Source organism: Dermacentor variabilis, chromosome 6 (assembly GCF_050947875.1).
Source record: "Dermacentor variabilis isolate Ectoservices chromosome 6, ASM5094787v1, whole genome shotgun sequence".
Taxonomy (NCBI): Eukaryota; Metazoa; Arthropoda; class Arachnida; order Ixodida; family Ixodidae; genus Dermacentor; species Dermacentor variabilis.
In genome coordinates this window covers 50,338,793-50,363,870 of record NC_134573.1, presented here as the reverse complement: position 1 = coordinate 50,363,870, position 25,078 = coordinate 50,338,793, and the positions used below count along the sequence as shown (strand labels likewise).

General features: G+C 46.3%; 1 protein-coding gene across 4 annotated transcripts in view; it reads right to left on the bottom strand.

Moving 5' to 3' along the window:
* Nucleotides 1-16,393: 16,393 nt before the first annotated feature.
* The window catches only part of LOC142584790 (decapping and exoribonuclease protein-like), a 44,421-nt gene continuing 35,736 nt past the window's right edge, over nucleotides 16,394-25,078 (bottom strand). For 3 of the 4 annotated variants that reach the window (XM_075695056.1, XM_075695054.1, XM_075695053.1), the window contains 2 exons: nucleotides 21,549-21,634; nucleotides 16,394-16,707 (listed from right to left, as the gene is read on the bottom strand). In XM_075695056.1, coding sequence (XP_075551171.1) covers nucleotides 16,649-16,707; nucleotides 21,549-21,634 — 145 coding nt within the window. In that variant the 3' untranslated portion in view covers nucleotides 16,394-16,648. The remainder of the gene's footprint in view (nucleotides 16,708-21,548; nucleotides 21,635-25,078) is intronic. The other variant, XM_075695055.1, reaches the window with a different exon arrangement.

The window sequence follows — 25,078 nt, the reverse complement described above, 5'->3', positions numbered from 1 at the left end:
CCAACTAACAAGAAGTCGCGGAATTCATTTCTCGGTGTCATGCGATACTACGCTAAACCGATCCCGCAGTACGATGAATTGGTAGAGGCGCTTAGGAAACTGCTAAAGCAAGGACAACCGTTTGTCTGGGATCAGGATACCGAGTATAGCTTCCAGACTATTAAGAAAGTGATTGCATGCGAATTTGGCTCTCACACCAAAAGTGTTAAGACGTACGTGGACCGTCGTCGTGCATCGAAATGCCCTCAATTTCGTCCACGAGATCTTGACCGAGTACGTAACTCGAGAAAGTCCGGTCCTAAATACTCGGGTCCAGTTAAGATTTACCGTAGGGTAGGTCGCAATACTTTCATGCTTGAAAATGGCAAATAATGGAATGCATCCAAACTTGTGAAATGCCCTGCACTACAGGATTTTCTTGGAATATTCACTGCAAAGACACTCCAGTGACTACCCTTCCCTTGATGATTGTCTCCCACCTTTTCTTCCAGTTACTACTGGTATAGGGATACATTACGTTTCTTGTAGCGTAATCGTGCTGTACGCACATCATTACTACGGTGCTGACCGCCATACGAATTTGTCTGTCATGCCAAAAGAGCTTTTTTAAACATTAAAAGTCCTTAGCATTCTTACGGGGGGACTATGGAGTGTAAAGTGCTTTTACGCACAATGTCCAATCCACGACCGCCACAGAGACTGTCTCCAGTCAGGCTCAGGGAAAATGAGCCACCCATCAGTGCTTTCCCCGCACACAGATGTTTGTACTGTCTACTTTTGTACTTTATGAATTTTTTTTCATGTGTGATCTGTGTGTGCAAGGCTGCATCTCATCGTCTTCCGAAGACTGGTACTGAAACTCTACAGAACTGGAGTGCAATAGTTCATATTCAGTTTTCATGTGCGTTTTTCTTAAATGAGGAAGCTAAAGATGTCATGTTCTATTGTGTAAAGATGTCATCACTAAACATGCGTGTTACAGTGCTAACATGTGTTCTTTGACTCATGACTTACTTTTGTTGCGAGGTGAGCGAGTAGAGCATTTTTCCTTTCAAGGGAGAGGTGATGTGTTATCCTGTGTTAGCTTCTGGTTTCGGTTTTGGGTAGTTTACGTCAGGGCGCCACTCAGCGCCAAACGCTGTAAGTTGCCTCCTGCTTCCCCTCGGAGAAATAAAAGAGCATTCTTTGTCTGGTCCCCGACTGAAGCAGTCTGGCTTTCTTGCGGCGCTGCGCGCCCCGGCCGTTTAGGCCTCATGCTGTAAATCCTCCGTCCGACCGCCCCGTCGAAGCTACAACAAGAAACACTATCAAATGCTTCAGAGAAATCCATAAAGATTATGTCTACCTGTAGTTGCTCATTGATGTTTTGAGTTAAGTCGTGAAGGGTTACCACGAGTTGGGTGACTGTTGACAAACTGTTTCGAAAACCGAGCTGGTTTGAATGGATTAAATTGTTTGATTCCGTGAATTCTGTTAAGTGTTTCAAGATTATGTGCTCTAGTATTTTGCAGCATGTGCAAGTTAAAGAAATTGGCCGTTGGTTAGACAGGCAAGATGTGTCACCTGATTTTGGTATGGGAATTATTTTTGCAACCTTCCACTCTGCAGGAAGGTTAAGTCGTGAAGGGTTTCCACGAGATGGGTGACTGTTGATATACCATTTCGAAAACCGTGCTGGTTTGAATGAAAGGTTTGATAGTTTCCATGAATTGATTTCAGTAAATTTGGTGTTCTTGTGCTCAGCAACACCTGGGCATGTTGTTAGAGCCCAGAGGTTTTCCACTTGTTCAATGGACAAAAGAGCTAGTGGCAGTAAAACATTTAATGCAATTTTCTTAACTTTCTTTTTTTCGTCAAGTGCTTTTTCCTTACAGAAGTTTTGATGATGTGTACATCAACCAATTTCAGTGAACTAGGTATCATTTTTTTTAGTAATATCTCTGCTATTTCCTAAAGCTTTCCGTTTTTGTTAAATGTGAGTTTATTAGTTAGATCAAATGTAGGCGAATTACTGCCACATTGTTCTTTTTTCCGTACTTTGCTATTTATTTGTGATATTCACAATTATTTTATTGGTATTTGCTTAGCTTTACGATATGCAGTGGGCTTTTGGAAATGCCTACATATTCTTAAAAACTTTATTTTAATGAGAAATTATTAAAAACGTCCATAAGAAATGACCTAATTAGGAGTATTGTATTTTGTCGTATCTTTTTTTCAAGTGAGATATTTTACATATAAACACATATTTGAAATCAGCATTCTACCAATATACCTCCACACAAAATTTAAGGAACGTATTGACACGTGTACTTGTCTTTATCGGGCGACACGTTTCACCGCCTAACAAATGTTATGGCACAGCGCAGGACGCGCCTGCATGTATCGGAAGTTTCTGGAATGTTATCGATGCTTCCATCCGCTGTCTGTGACCGAACCTTGTGTAATCTGATTGCACGTGTGTGCGACGCGAATAATGTAGAACTTTGTGGAAGGCACGCAGGTCCCAGCAATTACTCTGGAACATTCGACGACTGATGCATAAAAGCCGACGCGCTCCACCTGCTGATCAGATTTTGATGACCGCCAAATGTGTTTACCACTACGTTAAGTGACACACTTAACAGGCTACACTTCATTAAGTGTCGCCTGTTTTTGAGGGCACAATTTCGCTCAATAAAACGCTCGTTTCTTTAATCACAGTTTTGCTGCCTTCTTAACCGTCACTACCACGTGACATCTGGTGGAGGTGCTAGTGCGTTCATGTATCGAACGCTCCCGCAAAGCTGCGATCCAAGCCTGAAGCCCGAGGACAAAACCAACATCGCCCAAGACCAGCGGGCTAGCCGCAGACTGCAAGGACTGCCCCCAGAGCACGGACTTCTACCTGAGACGACAAAGATCGTGGTCAAAACAACTGCAATGGCTGCCCCAGCGTCCCGCCGTTATCCTACAACAACCTCGGGACCGACCGACCTTCCATGGCGCAGCGACTGAAGACCCGGAATCCTGGCTGGAGACCTACGAACAAATCACGACTTTCAACAGCTGGGACTCCGACGACAAGCTGTGGCATGTATACTTTGCCTCAGAAGATGCCGCCAGAACGTGGTTTGAGCACTGGGAGTCGACCTTCACAACATGGGACTTGTTCCGTAGCGGCTTCCTGCGCACCTTTACGAGCATCGTGCGCAGGGAAAGGGTCGAAGCCATGCTAGACGCCCGAGTGCCGCTACCTAAAGAGAACGTTGCCATATTTACGGAAGAAATGAACCATCTGTTCCGCCACGCCAACCCGGATATGCCTGAAGAGAAGAAAGTCCGCCTTCTCATGCAGGGTGTCAAGGAAGAACTTTTCAGCGCGATGATACGAAGCCCACCGAAGACCGTAGAAGAGTTCCCTCGCAAGGCCACCAGCACCGAGAAGACACTCGAAATGCGGAACCGGCAATTCAACCGCCGCACAACCTCTACCAATTACGCAGGAATTCTATCACTGGCCACCGACAATCTGCGCGAGACTATCAGAGCGGCCGTACGTGAAGAGCTGCAGAGATTGTACCCCAGGTCGCAGCCTCAAGTAGCCTCAATCGCCGAAATTGTCAAAGACGAGCTTGAGCGATCGCTTGGAGTTCCTGAGCTGCAACCTGAATCACCGCAGCCCCAGCCGGAAGCGATGACCTACGCCGCCGTCGCCTGCCATCAAGGCCACCCTCCACGACCACGCCAGGGCCCTATAACGCCGCGATTCCGTCGTCCACCGCCGCCACCGCCAGCCCGCCTGCTCATCACTCAGCGCCGCTACGCGAGGAAGACGGACATTTGGCACGCTCCTGACCACCGCCCGCTCTGTTACCACTACAGAGAACCGGGTCATGTCTACCGCCAATGCCCATACCGGAAGATGGGACTGCGAGGGTTCGCCGTGAACGCGCTGCTACCACAACTTGGCGAACGACCTCGCGATATCGCTGACTACCTCGCCACCACTGAGTGGAGCCCTCGACGACCGTCCTGTTCGCCGTCACCAGGGCGCTAACAGTCGCCACAGTGCCAACTATACACTGGCCCAGCCCGGGGCCGGTCTGCGAGCCCACATCCGGAAAACTAAAAGCAGCAACCGATGGAGGTGCGGTTGCTGTTCGTCGAACTGACGAAGATTCTCCGCCGCCGCCGAAGACGCCAAAGAAAATACCTCGACGACATAACGACACGCCAACGTCGCGACGAAGCAAAGAATACGCCGACGAAAGACGACGCCACGTATCAGCCACAGGCCAACGCAACGCAGCTGCGATCCGACGCCAAGACCTAACTGTAATGCAAGACAAAGAACCACCGACCTCGACGTGCTTCTCGACAGCCACGCAGTCATCGCCTTAGTATACACAGGAGCCGATTACTCCGTCATGAGTGGACCCATCGCCGCCCAGTTGAAGAAAGATGAGACTGCATGGGAAGGCCCTCAAAATGCGACTGCTGGAGGACACCTCATCACGCCGACTGGAATCTGCACGGCAAGAATTACTGTTCATGACCGGACTTACCCTGCCACCTTCGTTATCCTCCAACAGCGTTCACGAGACGTCATTCTCGGCATGGACTTCCTGAACCAACACGGCGCAATCATAGACCTGAAGTCAAAGTCGATAACGCAGTCGGAAAATAGCGATACCGCCGGGGAGCTCTCGTAGTCACCATGCCTTAAGTGTGCTCAAAAGTCAAGTCAGCATCCCGCCTCGCTCCAGCATTGTCATTTCCTTCGGAACCAAAACACCACCCGACGTAGAAGGCGTTATCGAGGGTGACGAAGGTCTACTGCTAGACCGTGAAAGTTGCGTCGCAAGAGCGATCGCTTGACTGCATGGAGGAAAAACTGAAGTGTTGCTGACAAACTTCAGCCAGGAGTTCAAGCACATCAGCAAGGGCACGACGATCGTGTACATCGAAGAAATCCTGGAAACCAGTAATGCGCTTGTCCTCTCTGATTCCGCCGCATCTACCCCAATAACCATGGTTCCCAAATCAGACTACGACTTTAATCAGCTTCCCGAAAGAGCAAGCAACAACAGCTCAGAAGTCTGCTCCTACTATACAAAGGCTGCTTTTCGACGTCATTTAGGATTCGACAAATACCAGCCACAAAGCATTGCATAATCACCGAGGAGTGCGCTCGACCACTCCGCCAGAGCCCTTACCGAGTTTCGCCGCGAGAATGTGAAGCTATAAGAGAACAAGTCGACGAAATGCTGCACGACGACATCATCCAGCCCCTGTTGTCTTGGAGAAGAAAAAGGATGAAACCTTACGTTTCTGCATCAATTATCGTCGACTAAACAAGATCACAAAGAAGGATATAACCCCCTACCACGGACAGACGATGCATTCAAAATACTTCTTGTCGATGGAACTCAAGTCTGGCTACTGGCAAATAGAAGTCGACGAGAGAGATCGCGAAAAGACCGCTTTCATCACGCCAGACGGCCTCTACGAGTTCCAGGTCATGACATTTGGACTGTGCTCGGCGCCTGCAACGTTTCAGCGCATCATGGGCACAGTGTTAGCAGGATTGAAGTGGCAGACGTGTCTTGTTACTTGGATGATGTCATCGTCTTCGCCGGAAATTTCGACGATCACCTTAGGCGGCTTGCGACAGTACTAGAGGCCATCAAGTCATCAGGGCTCACTCTGAAGCCAGAAAAGTGTCGCTTCGCTTACGATAAGCTTCTGTTCCTAGACCACGTCATCAGCAAGTCTGGAGTCCAGCCCGGCCCGCAGAAGACAGCTGCCATCGCAAAGTTTCCGCAGCTCATCGACAACAAGGCAGTGCGTAGATTCCTTGGCATGCGTGCCTACTAGAGGCGCTTTGTCAATGACTTTCCACGCATCATTGAGCCGCTAACACATCTAACCAAATGTTATATCGAGTTCAAGTGGGAAACACCACAGGCCGACGCGTTTTAAGAACTCAGGCGACGCATGCAGTCGCCACCTGTACTTGCGCACTTCGACGAGTACGCAGATACCGAAATCCACACGGACGCCAGTAGCCTAGGCCTCGATGCCGTCCTAGTCCAGAGAAAAGATGAACATGAACACGTGATAGCTTACGCTAGCCGGTCGTTGTCAAAAGCGGAAGGCGATTATTCGACAACCGAAAAGGAATGCCTCGCCATCGCTTGGGCTACAGCGAAATTTCGCCCTTACCTATATGGCAGGCCATTCAAAGTTGTCAGCGACCATCACACCTTGTGCTGGCTAGCGAATTTAAAGGATCCTTCAGAATGGCTGGCGCGGTGGAGCATAAGACAAAGAATATGACATCACTGTAACCTATAAGTCTGGACGAAAACACTCTGATGCCAATTGCCTATCACATGCCCCCATTGACTCGCCGCCGCAAAGTGACGAAGATGACGACGCCTTCCTTGGCATTTTAAGCACGGAAGACTTCGCTGAACAGCAAAGAGCAGACCCGGAGTTGAAAAACCTCGTCGAGTATTTGGAAGGGCACACCAACGTTGTCCCTAGGGCATTTAAGTGAGGAGTGTGTTCGTTCTCGCTTCAAAACAACCTACTTGTAAAGAAGAACTTCTCACCAGTGCACGCCAACAACCTTCTTGTTGTCCCGTCAGGACTGCGTCCAGAAGTATGGCACGCCCTACATGGCGATCCGACCGCTGGACACCTCGGATTTTTCCGTACGCTATCGAGGATACAGGAAAGGCATTGTTGGCTGCGCCTGGCCGCCGCCGTCGCCTGTTATGTAAGAACATGCCGAGACTGTCAGAGACACAAGACACCACCGACAAGGCCAGCGGGATTACTACAGCCAGTCGAGCCTCCTTGCCGACCATTCCAGCAGATCGGGATGGACTTATTGGGACCCTTTCCGACATCAACAACCGGAAATAAGTAGATCGTCGTGGCGACGGACTACCTCACCCGATTCGCTGAAACTAAAGCACTGCCGAAAGGTAGCACAGCTGAAATTCTTTGTCGAAAACATCCTGCTGTGACATGGCTCCCCAGAAGTCCTCATCATCGACAGAGGAACGGCCTTTACAGCGGAGCTCACCCAGGCCATTCTTTCTGCAATACAGTCAGACAAGGCGCAGGAGGACAACGGCCTACCACCCACAGACGAATGGTCTTATGGAGAGTCTGAATAAGACCCTCGCCAACATGTTAGCAATGTACGTCGACGTCGAACACAAGACTTGGGATGCCGTCCTGCTGAACGTAACCGTCGCTTACAACACGGCGGTGCAAGATACAACACAGATCACGCCGTTGAAGCTCGTTCACGGCAGGAACCTGACGACGACGCTCGACGCCATGCTGCCGCACGTCACTGAGGAGGAGAATCTTGACGTCGCTACCTATCTCCAGCGCGCCGAAGAAGCCCGACAGCTCGCCCGCCTGTAGATAAAGAACCAGCAGAGGACCGACAGTCGACACTACAACCTCCAACAACGCTTCGTCGAGTACCAGCCCGGCGACCATGTTTGGTTATGAACCCCGACACGCTGACTCAGTGAGAAACTACTGCAACGCTATTTCGGAGCCTACAAGGTCATCCGACGTATCGGCGCGCTGGACAACGAGGTTGTGCCAGGCGGCGTTTCACATTTACGGCGGCGCCGCGCACGATCTGAAGTGGTCCACGTGGTGCGTCTTAAACCCTGTTACGGACGCTGACGAACTTCGTTATTTTGTTGTTTTCTTTGCTGCGAGTGCTTTTCTTTATTACTTTCGTTTGTTTGCAGCATCGGGTTGATGCTTTTTAAGAAGGGGGTATTGACACGTGTACTTGTCTTTATCGGGCGACACGTTTCATGCCTAACAAATTTTACCGCACAGCACAGGACGCGCCTGCATGTATCTGAAGTTTCTAGAATGTTATCGATGCTTCCATCCACTGTCTGTGACTGAACCTTGTGTGATCGCATCTGTGCGCGATGCGAATAATGTGGAACTTTGTAGAAGGCACGCGGGTCCCAGCGATTACTCTGGAACATTCGACAACTGATGTATAAAAGCCGATGCGCTTGACCTGCTGATCAGATTTCAGCGACCGGCGATCGTGTTCGCCGCTACCGTTGTTCTGTGAGTGTAGCCTGTTTTTGAAGGCACAAGTTCGCCCAATAAAATGCTCGTTTCTTTAATCACAGTTTTGCTGCCTTCTTAACCGTCACTACCATGTGACAGTATGCGAAAAATAAGAAAAAAAATTTTCAGGACCCTCATCTCCCCTTAAGCAATGGCCATGCAAATGTCGCACTTATGAATTTCGGAAATGAATTCCAACAGATCGCACAAGGAACAGCTATTGCCTATTTCCACGAGTTCTGTGTAGCGACCAAATTATGAAGCCTAACGACAACATCAACTGCTCTGCCAGGAACATGCAGTGTCGACAGATCAATTACTGTCAACCTGAGACTCCTGGAAGCCCAAAAGAAACAGATATGCCCTGATAAAAAATTTTTCTGACTGCTTCTCCACTTCCTCGAAGGTACGGCGCACGTCTGTTGCAAAGTACAGAATGATAACAGGGGACGCCACAAGACTGGTATGCCAGCACCCGTATCAAGTGTTGCCAAAAGAAAGGGAGATCATCAAGAAGCAAGAGAGGAGATGCTTTCAGATGATGTTATTGAGCTTTCCAGCAGTCCATGGGTGTCTCCTGTAGTGCTCGTTAAGAAAAAGGATAATACACTTCGATTCTGCGCTGACTACCGTAAATTGAACAGCGTAACTAAGCGGAATGTATACCCCCTCCCGCGTATCGACAATACGTTAGATCAGCTCTAATGTGCAAAGTTTTTCTCCTCCCTGGATCTCAAGAGTGGATATTGGCAAATAGAGGTGGATGAGCAGAACCATGAAAATACAACATTTGTAACCCCTGATGGCTTCTACGAATTTAAAGCGCTTCCATTCAGCCTCTGTTCCGTGCCCGCAACGTTCCAGCGAATGATGGACACTGTGCTCGCAGGATTGAAATGGCATTCATGCTTAGTGTATTTGGATGACGTGGTCGTATTTTCCACAACATTTGACCAACATCTAGAGCGCCTGCGACTAGTATCAGAAGCTATTTGCGCAGCAGACTTGACAATTCAGCTGGAAAAAATGTAAATTCAGCTTCGATGAACTTTGGTTTCTCGGACATGTCATCAGTACTGAAGGCGTTCAGCCAGATTCCGTAAAGACAGCAGCTGTTGCGAGGTTCCTGACACTCACAGCCAAAAAGTCAGGTGACGATTCTTGGGTTTATGCGCATGCTGCAGAAGATTTGTAGAAAACTTTTCAAAGATTGCTGAGCCCCTTACAATACTAACAAGAGAAGATGAACCTTTCATGTGGAAAAGCGAACAACAAGACACCTTTGACGAGTTAAGGAAATGCCTGCAAGCTTCTCCAATGGTTGCCCATTTTGATGAGACAACTGACACTGAAGTTCCTACCGAGGTTAGTAACGTCAACCTCGGTGCCATACTAGCGCAGCGGAAGAATGGCCAGGAGAAAGTAATAGCTTATGCCAGCCGTAAGCTCTTGAAAGCAGAGGCAAACTACTCAGCAACTGAGAAAGAGCGTCTTGCAGTCATTTGGGCAATATGTAAATTTTGACCCTACCTCTAGGTAGACCATTCAGAGCACCTGCGAGCGTGCTCACAAGCAATAATGGTACCGTTTCCTGTAACAGCTCCATTTGCGTATGGCACTGAAGTAATCAGCCAAGCGGTTTCAATATACTTCAGGCACCTTCCATTAGCAAGCACATCCATGCTGATGCGCTTTCCTTACGGACAGCTGAACAACTATAGCTGAAGTACAGTGAACTTGCTAAACCAACACTGTTCCTAGCTTCAAACTGATACACGAGGCACGCCATTTCTTCGTTCTGTGCACGTATCTGGACGTTTTCTTGTTTCCTTCTGAAGTACTGGCTGGCGAGTTTCTCGTAAGAAACCCCATTCAGTATAATGCTGCACCGCTGCAGGATGCAGTGTGGCCGGCAGCATTTGTCAAGAGTGGTCAACTCCAGCGCCGCCGAATCATTCCACGCTGAAAGGTGCGCTATCAGGAAGCCGCTCACGCCACTAGAAAGTCTTCTAGTTCACTGTACTGTAGGTGCGAGTGAAAGCACGCGAGAGTGAGGATGGCAGCTTAAAGGAGGAAGACAGGGAGGTATGCGCCGTGATCTATTGCACGCAAGGCAGCAGGAGGAGAAGAAGGAGGGTTCTACTTGGGCGGTGGCTGTGTATGGCACGGCTGAATGCGGACACGCGGAGCCTATCTTAAAGGTGATCTGCGCTGGGCACTGTCTAGGTGCACCAACGGTTGAGAGCTTCCTGTGCCCCCAGATCTTGCCGTTTAGTTCACGCTCAATTAAGGAGCAGTACAAAGATCAATTCGCTCGATGCTGCTGCGGCTCTTACTCACGCCTAGGGAACTGCATGGGCTTGGTTTTCCGGCCCGGGAAATATATACTTTACTAGTGGATTGTACCAGATGTGTCAGCCTTACCTTCTCGGGGTCTAATCATCTGCAGTGTATGAGCAATCAAGACAGCATTCTTCGTTTCCCCCATGGGAACATCAGTGATCTGGCCCACTGACTGTGCTGTTTCCTGTTGGTACGCGGGCATTTAACTTGATCGTACGATCTGGTCCTTTGAGGTCATTTACCCGCGCATATATCTGCATATATACAAAGAGGCGAATTCACGAGCATATAGCATAAAATAAAAGCACAAGTAGAAAGAGACAACCCTTGATTTAGATAAAATAACATAATTGTATCGAGAGTTGTAACAATACAATCAATAACGCGGTAACAAAGAAATAGTTTGAAGAGCATTTTTTTTTGTGCAATTTATTTTTGCTTACACGGAAACTATGTTGGTTCTTGTCGAAGGGCAAAAAAAGATCAGAACTTCATCTGCCTGATCGGAGTCAAAGATGCAGGTCGGAGAGTGCTCAGCGCGCTCTCCGACCTGCAGCTTAAGAGGCAGAGGCTGTACCCACCAAATGTTCGAAGATATTACAACACTACAGGCACGAGCGTCAGGTGTACGCTCCACCGCCCCCAAAACTCGGCACAGAAAAAAAGCATGATCCTCAGACACCTGCAAAGTAACACGTACAATCATGGAATGATAATGCACTACCTCTACCAGACGCTCCAAGGCTACCTCTGCCCACTCTCCAATGTACCCGACACCCTGGCACACTTACTACTGGAATGCCCGTGGCATGAGGGCAGCGAAATGCAACTGGAAATGGACCGAAACTGAGCACCACAAGCAATCAAACGCGACCTAGTCGAAACGTGAGAGACCAAGCTCGCCCTCAGGGAACTGGAAAACCAACAACTCGTTGCCATCAGAGTGATATCGGGCCTCGCTCGGGACACTGGGCCTCTTCTATTTTTGGAGTTCTGGCAGCCAGACGTCAGCCAGCTGGGTTCCTGTCCTGATAGGAAGTCCCGTGGGCTGGGATCCCAAGACAACCCGGAGCTGCCCAAAGTTTGTACAATCGAACGCCGGACGGACAGCTGGCCAAATGTAATTCTACCAGCATGGCAGTGCCCGGCGAGGCTGGCACGTGCTCGGCATAGTTGGCCCATTTATGCAGTGCCAGCATGAAATATATAGTTGCATTCAGCAATACGATGACTTTCGCGAGATTTCGCGTGACTGGGCACAGGACGCACACTGGGCCAACCTCGCCTTGCACAGCGTAACACACGGCCTCTGACACATCTGATGCCAAGACGTGAAATCGCGCGTCAGTGATTGTATGCTCGAAAGTGACTGTTTGAGGATCCCAGCTTGCAACGATCACATCGCCCGCCAGCGACATTGATGAGTTGGCATTGTGTTGTCACTTGAAAAGACATGAAAAAGCAGGATATTGGATGCGTCTTATAGTACACATAAAATTTCGTACTAACCTGCTTGCGCTTCAATTTCATGAAGTTTGTTTCAGTTGATGGTGCTTCTCATTTTGGTGATGAGCTGGAGATGTGGCTGGCACATGAAAATGCACATCGCCTGCGACAAGCGAAAACTTTCACACGAAAAACAATATTGATTGTGACCATGAGACCAATGAGCTAATGTACATGTGCCTATTACTCAACTATTGCATTCTTAGCGTCAACAGGCTGCAGTTCGAACAGATCGGTTTCTAGCTGCCACCCCAGCATACGATGGACAGACAGAGTGAACACGGGCTAGCTGCAACGCCTTCGCGATAACTGCAAGAAAAGTAGATATCACCGCAAACATACGCGAGATATGTAAAAAGGAACACCACTAGAGAAAGACGAACCAAAAATGTACAGCAATGTGTGTGAATAAGCATCTAGAACTTGCACGGAACACGATGCAGATCACATGCACGAATCAGAGCATGGCGCACTGATCACCACTGGAAAGAAGCCTTCATGGGACACGCACACACACACCACCGCTCGTATCGCACCGCCTCGCAATGCGGAAAGGTGCGTCAGCACCTAATAGGATAATGCCAGCAAGAAATCCAAAGACAACCGTAGCCAGCTGGCTGAGTGAGGTAATGTTAAGTCTTCAAGCGCCAGTGTTCCAATCTGTCAAGTCACCACAAAGATGGCGGCAAGTGCTCGCCTCTTTTGTCCTCTGCTAGCCAGAGACGTCCAGAGAGCAGCCAAACCAAAATAATCCTGGCTGGTTCTGGCCGCCCGAGGGTAGACAGGAGTAGAAAATCGCAGAGGCCCACTGTTTTCGTTCAATAAACGTTTCCTTCTCTCTCTTTCATCTGTATTTCTACTGTATTTTCCTTGCTAAGGTATAGTAAGAGCCAGCTCTTTCCACGTGTCGTTTAAGCTTGGCAAAGAATGCCTTAGTCTATGCAATCCACAATGTTCACGCATGCTCCAACGCACAACTTAGGCCTTTTAACGAGCGGGCCCGAGCGCAGCCCGGGCTTGCTGATTCAAACTGCTCCAGACGCTTTGGACACGGGCTTTCGGGTTGGCCTGTGCAATGCTTGTCACACCGTCATTTTGACAGGAAGTGTCCACCGTAATTGAGTGGGATGTGTTTATGTTAACCTGGGCACGTGTGACACCGTACCTGTTAATTTAGAAAACGAGTTTATACAACGATAAAGCTACTATCCTTACTTTGTATAGCTGTGTATTTAGCAATGAGCTTACCAAAATGCATTTATAAATTCAAATGCATATGGCAAACAGTGGTGGGTGCAGACTACATTGCAGACTAGGGGCTGCTGTTAAGACCGTAACAGGAGCATTTACCTTCTATCTCGTTGGCTCGTGTCTTTACTGCAAGTTGCACAATAACCCTCTCTCATGAAAAAAGTTATTTTATTTGTCACTGTGTCAATTTCATTTCAATTTGCGCTCAAGGGTAGCGCGAGCCTGTGTACAAAAACATTTTTCAACAATGTCTGTTTAGCTGACGACCGCTACTGTATATTTCTTTTTTTATTTAATACAATGCTTTGGTATAGCCACGCATTTCGACATTTCAAATAAATGGTGTTAAGCAATTTAGGAGCAAATGTAAATTTTGCACATCAAATTGTAGACATCTCACCAGTTCGTAGAGCAGAAAGTTTTTCCTAATTTATTACAGATGGAGTGAAAATAAAGAATCTTCTCAGAAAACAGGGTTGTGTTAATGATAACTGCCCTCTGATTGGTACTTAATTCGTAAAGCTATTTGCCTAATGTTTCAGGGTAGGTGACTTTCATTTTGTTCTTATATAACAAGCGGGCTGCCATGTCCAACTCTAAAGCATACATGCTTCAGCTAGCTCCATATTAAATTTCATGCATACGTGAACCATTATATGAATAAACATAATAAATATACAGAAAGAAACGTGCTTTGACATACATCTATTAGCGTGGAGATATCGCAAATTCTATTGCCATTTCTTCACTCAAAAATTAAGACAGCTCAGCAAACTTCATAGAAGCCAGTTTTCACAAGTGTAAGAAAAATGAAACAGCTGTTACGATGCTGGTACACATTACTAATGCAAATCTCAACAGTGAGGCATTAATCATTCATAGAGTTTGTGAGAAAGTAAAAAGAACCGTACTTGCTACCTCCAAGTTGTCACAGTGTCATCACACATGGCGTCGAAATAATGTGCGTTTGATTTTGATATTTTCATTGCTCATTTCCCCATGACATGTTCCTGCTGGTATTTCTCCTCGTTCTGGTATTGAGAAGCCACACTAGTGCGCCTATATACCCGCACGCCTACATTGTTGGCCTTGTTATTGTTTGCAGCCATAAGTGAAAGGTGACATTCTCATGTCGCACACAAAAACAGTGCCAGAACTATGCACCGTATCCAAACGCAAGCAATATCAAATACTCAAATAAATAAAAGCAGCAATGTCCCACCGTGTGAGAAACTGATACACGACGCGATGAACAGAAAACAAAAGTCGCGCATGGAACCATGTCCGGACCGTCCAATTGCCGATTGCGTTTCCCTTCCATTTTCACATCACATGCATGTGCAACTGACTTGGAAAATTTCAAACCGACACTTCGAAACAAAAATTCGATGCAAGTGGAAGCACCACAGTTCTCTCTAGTTGTACGAACAGCCCAGTGGCAGGAGCTGCGATTTTTCTCAAGCACTGCCTTTTCTTGCAGACGCAACAAATCTGGGGCATAATACTGAAATGCAAGGCTGCTTTAGAGGCATGACTGGACAAACCAGCAGTTTTATAGTGACTGCAAAGAGAGGTTCTGCATAGGTTTCGATTTTAAAACAGTGTGCCTCATATGAATGCCACAAAGACCAAGATCAGAGGCCTGAAAATTCACTGGTGTGCCTTTTTTGACCCGTGGAAGACAAGTTAAGTTCGCGGTTCGTTATCCACTCGACAATGAGGACGGCTGTTTGTAGGTCTTATGCGCATCCAGCCTGACCATGCAGCGAAACACTTCTTCCCCAAAACCTTAATAGATTGTCGCTGAGGTATGTCTACACTGGACATCCTACTACAGCTCAAGAAATATATTGTGGTTGGTCCCAGTAAAGGTCATACCAGAGCAATTCTAGCGCTGGACCTCAAGGCAGCCTTCGACATCTCATACGACATCATTCTAACAAATTTTTCCTCCTAACGATACGGAAAACGCACCTACGATTATGTCTGGACCATTTTATCAGAATGAGTGGCCACCATCGGCTTAGGAGAATCTCGGCCAGAGATCATAAAAACTTTTGACGGAGGCACAGCAGAGGGTTCAGCTCTCTCACCGACCCTGCTCCACGTGGCCATGGCAAACCTGCCACAGCTGCTAGTCACAATGCATCGGAAGAGGCAACGTAAGGTTCCACTTAATTTTTAAGGCTGTTCCAAATAGAATCACAGAGTAACTTCTGAAAATTCAACAAACACAACCTAAAACAGACATTTGGCAACAAATCAGCTCCATCAACATGGAAACGTGGAATTAGACGAAATATAACACGCACCTTTTATGCCCTTCAGATTGGGCACTGGCGTTTCTTGGTACACAGACACTACTACTCACAGCAGATACAGAATAGCCTATTCGAAAACTATATAGAATTCGTGAGTACGTAAGGTGCTTTTAACATCACACACGTTTACCAGCAGCATCTCCTTAACTTCGACACAGGCTCGTTGAAAATCACTAGGTGGCTGTGTAAACAGCCGACCCCTAAAAAATGAGTGATTTTCAGAACTTGTATTCTGTGCGCGGCATCTACCGCATGACGTTACATGATCACATTCGCACTTTCTTAATGCGCTGTTCCCAAACGACTATTACCATTCATAATTTACGCCATCCATGCAAAGCGGTAACAAAATCTGATGTGCACAACATACAGGGAAGGGAACGATGAACCCTGTGACGTAGCGTTTCTTGCCAGTTGGTGTCAACCTTCCTGCACAACATTTTCCTGGTACTACAGTCACTTGAAACTGCAGAAAGTTCGCAAATGATTAGTCTATTGCTACGTGCAACAGTCGTTATGGCAGTGCGAGTGTGAAAGCGAGAATGCCTCTGTGACATAATAAACAAATAGTTGCTCTAGGCAGCTTATATTCAAAGCTTACCATCTTGACTGCTACGTTCGTTTCAAGAATAGAAATTTGCCCAACTATGCAGGCACTTAAAATGTTTATTATTTTTATGTTTGCTTCTGAGAAATGGTATGATGATGAATGAAATCATTTCTACAGATTATACTTCCGTCAAAAAACATTCACAATTTTCTAAAAGCTGACGGTTTGGTAATTAAACGATGACATTTTAAGATAAGACTTTTCGTTCAAACATTCCAAAAAAGAACAATTGTGCAAGAATGACAGAAACTACAGACACAAATATCCTCGTATTTTAATATAAAGTACAAAAATTTTTGTTTGGTGCAATGAAACCTTCACTAAATACTTATGAGGTATGTGAGTAGAATAGAGTCTCTTCATTTTCTGGAAGGTTGCCTTTAGTACGCTATCATCAAAAACAGATCACATAAATAGCGAGAGGTGCAACTGAAGCAAACATTTCAACAGTCTTCAAACGCCTCCAGGAACCAGTCCGGCAGACGGTAAAGCTTTGCAGGATTTGTCAGGTGCTTGCAGATGATCTCTCGGGATGACGGCACGTACTCGAAATGGTAGACAGTCCTGCGGGCAAGAAAACAAGAAAACACGGTATTGCCACTCCGAGCCACAGGCATGTACATGCGCACAGACAGAAGAGATGGCCTCTACTGAACCACAAATGACGAGGTGCCTCTGCTTGTGTCCTCCTAAAAGCGCTAACATGCATGTATCGATGCGCGCGGCCAACCGCGCCGCCCGGAGGAGAATGCGCACCCCTCCCTACACTCACCCAGGAGCATTGCGCGTGACAGATATGGTGCGCTTCCTTTCGTGCGCGAGATTGAGCCGTGATAGCCGGCACACCCTCGCACGCTTTCACTTGCACATACAATATACGACGCGCAGCGACGATTTTGTCGCATTTGGACTTTATATGAAACCTCACGGCGACGGTGACACCAGTGGCAGAAATGCATTGCAGTGTCCATATAATTGGAATAAAAAAAAGATCAGGATGGTGTGATGATTGTCAGCAGCAGTTTATTCAAGAAACGCTGAATATAACAGATTCCTGTGTGAAGAAAACTGCTGTATCAAGGCATGTTCGGTAAATAGTAAACATGGCAAATGAAATCATCGAGGGGTGGAAGAACGGGTGGAAAGAGTGAGCTACGTGCGAATAAACGCTGCTACAAAAGCTGTTCCGTCCCTGGCGAAGAGAAGTGCCCTTGTCAAAAGGTTCGCTCTGGTGATATTCTATGTTAGACAAGTGTTAATAACTATTTTAGCTGCTTATTAAGTGAAAAATTAGATGTGTTCTTGATGCAAACCACTTCATTTGACAACGTTGACAAGTGTGCGATGACACAGAGGATTAAACACATGTATTTGGTCTGTAAGACAAAGCATAGTGTGTGAAGATAAGGGATACCACATTTTAAAAAAATAATGTGCTCGGCTACATGCAAGATAAGAAATTAAAATTCTCACTAGTCATTATCAAAGAATGCGATACATTATGCATGTATAAGAATGCTCGGCGAAAATGCAAGTTGTAATCGCAGTGGTGGGAATAGCCAAGCGCGCTTTACAGCAAATATTGCAGAACGACCCGGAGCAATTTGTAGCAGTGAACAATTACTCTGAATGGTTATTGGTTCGATACTATCCCTACGCATCAAAATGGCTCTAAAGTACCAGCACGAACAATGGCAAATAAAAATAATCCACGCACGTGATCATTCACGAATAACTTACAACCATCACGCAGACACACTGAGTCAATCAGCACACTCGAAAAAAGAAAGTACCGCGCATCGCCAGTGCACAAAAGCAAGCACACAAAAGGCACAAAGACGTACAGCATTAAAGTCACATGGTATGTAGGATGGTTGCTTGATCAATTTTATGTTAGATCGAAAGATGTCTAGCTAATAAATTCAGCGACCTACAAATGTGCTACACTAAGAGCACACACAGATAAACGTGACAACACACAGCACAGACGCCAAATCAGCCAATTGAGGCGTGTACTTGTTTGTCTTTATCGGGTGACACATTTCACTGCCTAACAAATGTTATCGCACAGCGCAGGACACGCCTGCATGTATCGGAAGTTTCTGGAATGTTACCATTGCTTCCATCCGCTCTCTGTGACCGAACATTGTGTAATCTGATCGCGTGTATGCGCGATGCGAATAATGTAGAACTTTGTGGAAGGCACGGGGGTCCCAGCGATTACTCTGGAACATTCGACGACTGATGTATAAGAGCCGACGCGCTTGACCCGCTGATCAGGTTTTGACGATTGCCGACTGTGTTCGCCGTTGTCGCTGTTCTTTAAGTGTAGCCTGTTTTTGTGGGCACAGGTTCGCCCAATAAAGGTTAGTTTCGTATTTCACAGTATTGCTACTGTGTTCTTCATACGTCACTCCATGTGACAATATGCAGGGGGTAACTTCTAGTTTCCTGAGCGCACCGTGACACAACCGCCTCGCTGAACAAACGAAATGCGCGTCATGGGCTTATGAGCACCTATCCCACAAAGGCCACGACGCCAGTATGAAGCAGGAATGCGGGGACACGTCAACAATGCATAATAGGCCGATTGGCCATTATTATAGGCCAGCAGAACTTCACCCTAAACGATTCTGACAAAAAGTTTCCTAATGGCTTATCCGAAACATGCATGACCGCGCACTGCGTTGGATTAGCTCAGTAACCCTTCAGCTCATTTAGTGTTATGTACGGCAGGAGATGAACTGCACTCGTAGCATTAGGTGGTGGCGTACCCCACCTGGCGTTGACCCCAACTTATTTTCACCAAGACCTCCAAGATTACACGGCTCATTCCGGCGCAACTTTTGAGCAGATTCTCTCTCCCGCAGCATGGATATAACGGCTTTAAGGGAATGTACATTGGAGCAATTGTAGCAGAATGCCCATCAGTGCAATCGCTTTTAAAATGCGTGTGTGGAATAAAAACAGGGTAGTGAAAGGCAGCCTCTGAAACACGAACCGAAGCGCAGAAGCACGCCAGGCCATATCTGCGGTGCCAATCAGGAGTGGTATACTAGATACTGCTGTCCTGCGGAAATGCCTTTGTAGGCCAAACTGGCAGATGCCTGAACGATCGCCTGAGGGAGCACCAATGAAATTTAGAGAACAGTGAAGACATGCACTCAGTACAGCACTGCAGTTCCTTCAAGAAGTGTTCGCCGCATGTTGAGAGTGCGAAGATATTAGGTAGGGGCAAAGACCAGACTGCACGAGATCTACTGGAAGCCTTCCATATAAAAAGAAAGGGCAGTGATTGCGTTTGAGATACGTCACTATTGTTATATAATTCAGAATGTGACCTTTTTTTTTAGCAAGAAGATAAGATGTACTTTGTGGGGTGTTGGGATGGCGCCCATTCTTTGTCTCTCGACGTAGCTTTTGTATTCAACTTCTTTTCATGGAATAAAATCAGTTGTGAGTGAGTGCAGCGATTGTCTATGTCTGTCAGCGTTCCTTTCTTTTCTGGATGTTCTTTGATGCTGCTGTTATGCATGCGATATTACCCTGCTTATCTTTTCAGTGCATACATCTTGGTTTGTCCTATGCCAAGTTTCCTTCTTACTGCTTTCAGACTGCGTCCATTTTTTATGGATTCTTCAGTCTTTCTCACGTTGTAATTTCGAATGTCCCTTGTTTTAACCTTGTTGATCAGTTTTGACAATTCTGTGTATTCTATCTTATCTCTTGAGTTGGACACCTTCATTCCTTGTCATTTCTTTATTAGGTCCTTTGTTACTTGGGAAAGCTTGCCTACTGGTTGTTTTGGTGCCTTGCCTTCCAGTTCAATTGCTGCCCCTGAAGCCAGCCTAGTTACGGTTTCATTCATTACCTCTATGTCATCTTCATCTCTCTGTTCTAAGGCTGCATATTTGTTTGCAAGTACCAGCCTGAATTTGTCTGCTTTTACCCTTACTGCCTCTAGGTTGACCTGTTTCTTTTTGATCAATTTTACTCTTCTTCTCTTCACATTGAGGTGAATCCTAGCCCTTATTAACCTATGATCACTGCACTTTACCCTATCACTTCTACATGTTGGACTATGCTGGGATCGGCAGAAAGTATGAAATCAATTTCATTTCTTGTTTAATCATTGTTTCATCATTAGGGCTTTTCCACATCTACTTTCTGTTGCTATGCTTCCTGAAAAAAAGTGTTCATTATTCACAGCTCATTCCTTTTTTGGGAATTCTGCCAGCATCTCTCCTCTAGCGTTCTTAGAATCGATGCTGTAGTTCCCAATTGCTTGTTCACTAGCTTGCTTTTTCCCCACTTTTGCATTGAAGTTGCCCATTACTACAGTATACTAGCTTGTACTTTTCTCATCACTAATTCAACATCTTCATAAAATTGATCTACTTCATCATCATCGTGACTGGATGTTGGAGCACAGGTTTGTACTACCTTTAGTCTATCTCTCTTATTAAGTTTGATTACGACTACTGCTACCTTATCGTTAAAGCTGTAAAATTCATCAATGATGCCCGCTATAGCCTTATGAATTAGGAATCCTACCCCGTATTGCTTATCTGGGAGACGTCTATAGCGGAGGACATGACCATTAGTGAGCACTGTATAAGCTTCACCAGTTCTAACTTCACTAAGGCCAATGATGTCCCTAACAATGTCTGATGGTTCCTCAAAGAGTCCTGCTAAGCTAGCCTCGCTCAACAGAGTTCGGCTGTTAAAGGTTGACACAGTCAGCTTTCAATGGCGGCCTGTCCAGACCCAGAGATTTTTAGCACCCTCTGCTGCGTTACAGGTCTGACTGCCGTCTTGGTCAGGTACTCCGCAGCTGCTGAGGACTGAAGGCCATGGGTTAATTGTAGAAATCATGAGGGAGGGAGTGGCCAAATACTGCACCAGGGAGGCCAATTGCTGTTCTGGTGAGGGAGTGTCTTTGTTGAAGCTTAGTGGGCCTTCCTAATTTGGTTGTACCTGGATTAGTACAGACCAACTCGCTCTTTACATATTTTGCCGGTGTCAGGCATCCCTCCAAGCCTGCAGATGTAGTGCACTGGAGGAGGTGAAATTCAAGCTCACCACGTCAAAAAAAAAAAAAGAAGCATTCGAACTTTCGACTATGGCAATCGAACATCCGACATTGCTCAGTCAAATTCCCGTAGGTGGCGAGGCTACTTTATTGCCAAAAAGTACAGCCCAGAGGGGCCTACATGCCCAAGAGATCCATTGTTGACTTATCTGCCCTCTCCAGGTTTTGCTGATCGTCATAGGTCGCATCTTCATAAGGACCAACCTTAGTATAGACCATCAACGTTTGACAAGGAACAAACAAAGAAGGTAAAATAAATAACGAGACTCGAAGAACAAGATAAGGAGAAATAAAAGATAGGAAATTGTCTGACCTTCCGTCATTCCCTTCGACGTGTTCTTTGATAAAGGAAAGCAGCTGGTTGCAGAATAGCATGCACACATCCTCCGACCACAGTCCCTGTAATCAAAATGGGAAAAACTGAAATATTGCAGCAGATGCTTTACACTGTACAGAGCTATCAAATGAGAGAAGTTATATAAGAATACCTTTGAGTAAAGCAACATCACGATTGGAACACAGGGCGCATTTTCCAAGCTATTTTGTGTGATCATTCTATGCGACGTTAAACAAATACTTCATCTCCATACCAAGAATTCTGCTCTCCGTTCACAGCTTATCATGACAGCTCGATAGAGTTGAGATAGACGCAGATGTAGTTTACAAGTGACGTTGGCACTAATAAAGCATAAGGATGCAGAATGTGGAGCCTCAACAGTTATCTCAAAATGTTTCCACTTGTGGAAGCCTCTACAAATTGACGCAGTACAGGGTGGAGCACTGCATGATATCGGCCCTATCCGAAAACCCGGGCCCAGCCCCGCCCACGGGCCGGGTCGGGTAAAGTAGTGTTCACAGCGGGCTTGGGCCGGGCCCGGGCCTGAAGCTCCGGGCTTCGGGTGGGGGCCAGGTTTGAGGCAGCGGGCTCAGGTCGGGCTGGGCTTGTTCTTTGGTACACTCTTAATGTGGTTCCACATAGGCTGTGCATACATATACTTTCTAGATGTTTTTTTTTTCTTGAACGGGTGTTGTTCTAATGTGGAATAAGCCCCTTGGAGAAGTCTTTTCTGGACCACCGGATTTGTTGTGCTTGTTGCTGCTTCGTTTATGTGGGACTGGCGCGAAGTAAATGAATCAGCCGCTCGTTCTACTAATTTTTTTCCCGTCACTGCGAGAATGTTCTAGTAAATCTCACTATTTCTGTTTCTGCTTTTATTTGCATTGAATATTATTTTATATTCAAATATTATTATATAATCGCAGCAATAAATGTGATATGGCATCTATATTTCTTATTTATTGTCGCAACAGCGATGACAGGCTTCCAAAGCGAGGAATATCCATAAAGGCTGGCGCTGTTCACAAAAATGAAAGTTCTGCGTGGAGTCTAATGACTTAAGATTCAGCAGAACAAGCATTTCTTTTCCAATGCTTTATTGTGGCACCCAGTTGTTGTGTTACACTAAGTGGACACACAGAACTTCCTTCCGAGTGTGCCCGAAGAGAGAGAGAGAGAGGGAACCCTTTAATGAAAGGCAGGGATTTTAACCGACGTGCAGACATTGCTGACATGCTACTCTATATGGAGAAGGGAACTGGGGAAAGAAAGAAATGAGAGAGGCACAAGAAAAAAGGAATAAGTAAAAAAAATGGGCACTGAGTTTTCTGACTCATCGGCAATGGCGTGCTATGGTAAAGTCCTTCAGTGAATGCACCGTCCCACAATGAGGTGACAGAATTTGCTGCATGATAGGCACATGAGGGTGACAGAGCAGAACTAAAGTTTGTTGAGTTGACCAATGTTTTCTCAGTATGTGAATAAAAAGTTCATTGCACGCCTCTGTTGTGTGAGGCAGGCTAAAGGGCCTAAGGCACAGTCAAATGAGAAAGGTCTCTGTGTAAGCGAATGCACGCAATGTTCATAGAATGCACGATCGTCGACATACGCTCGACATTCAAACAGAATATGCTCCACGGTTTCAGCTGAGCCACAGTTGTTGCAGTGTGGACTTGTCAGTTGATCAAAGTGTACCGCAAGCCGTTTCTATAAGCGGTGTTCAGACGAAGACAACGATATAGATTTTCCAAATGGAGAGGAATGTTTGATGGGAGTCTGGATCTGAGATTTGGGTCGATTAAGTAAAGGAAAGGGTATTGCTTGGTTGGCAAGATCCACAGCTGATCCTTTTCTTCAGAAGCAAATCTTTTAGCTAGTTGGGAAGCATGAGATCTAGTAAAATAAATCCACTTATAGTTTTGGCGTTGAAGACCTTTGCGTGCCGCTTCATCTGCTTTTTTGTTGGCCAGAATACCACAAAGAGCAGGTATCCATTGAAATTTGATACAGTGGCCTGATGTAAAGGCCACTGTATCAAAGTGATGCAAGTACGCAATGTTGAAAGGAACAGGCTGATGATTGTTTTTTTTAACAGATTGCACAATGTTTGTAGTGCTCCTTTAGAGTCAGTGAAAATCTCCCATTGATCAGGCGCTCGGCGCAGTATATAGAGGACAGCTTCTTTTATGCCGTGAAGCTCTGCTGTCATTGAGGATATCCTCCGCTGCAGCCAATAAGAAAGCATTTGTCCTGTTGAGGGCACGTAAAGACCACAGGAGGAAGTCTCTTGAGTGGTTGAGGCATTAGTGTGGATGTAGGTGTGCTGAGTATATTTCTCAGCTAAATAGAGGAGAGTAGTCTGCAGCTGCGCGCCCTGTGGTATGCGAGTCTTTGTACCATTTACACCGCTACAAACTGCTGTATATCTAGAGGGGAAAGTGTCTAGGGAGGAAAAGTCTGAGGCAGTAATTTCTGTGGCTGAATAATCAGAGGAAGGTGCAAGATTTGTACAGCATGGCCAAAGCCAAACTTACTGTGGGTTATGCGGACGTGGTACATGAAGTTGTTTACATGAAGTAGTTTTTTTTACCTGAGGTGACCAAGAGAGATTTCTGTCTATCACAATTCAAGGAATCGCTGAGACCGTACGTACGGCAGCAGTTATCCACTCACTAAGAGCAGATATTTGGTCATTTTTTTTCTAGTGAAAGCCACGGCTGTGCTTTTTTTTCTGGTGAGAGATGAAGACCTCAGGGAGCTAAATACATGGAGAGCTTCAGTAATGCTTTTTGAAGTCGTTGTTGGGTGATATAGCGCGAACTTGATGTGCCCCAGACGCAGATATCATCGCCATAGATTGCGATGTGTACTCCTCGCGGCAGGTTTCTTGTTATGTGTATCAGGGTGAGATTGAATAGGAGCGGGCTGAGCACACCCTGGGGTACGCCCTCCTCCACTGTGCAAGATTCTATAGGTCCGTTTGGAGTACTTATAAATGCTTTCCGCTCTGTTAAATAGTTTTCTATCCACTTGTATAGCTTTCCTCCGAGGCCAAGGCTAGCCAAAGCTGCGAGAATGGCGTGGTGAAAAAGGAAGTCAAAAGCTTCCTTGTGTCAAGGAAAACTGCCGTCGGGATGCACCCAGCATGAATGTCCTCTTCAAGTGAAGAGACGAGGGCGATGACATTATCAATAGTAGACTTGTTTTGGCAGAAGCTGTTAATTTCTTGGGGAAACTTATTGTGGCTTTCAAGGAACTATGTAATACGTTAGTAGATCATCCACTCCATAAGCTTGCCTACACACCTCAGTAGTGCAATGGGCCAGAAAGACGCGTAGCTTGTTGGCTGCTTGAAAGGCTTCAGAATCGGCACGATTTTTGCCAGCTTCCATTCTGTTGTGACTTCACCAGACATACACAAAGAATTATAATATTCCAGGAGTCACAATCGGGAGGTGTGGGGCCACTTTGCGATGGCTTTATAGCTTATTTCATCCTGGCCCGGA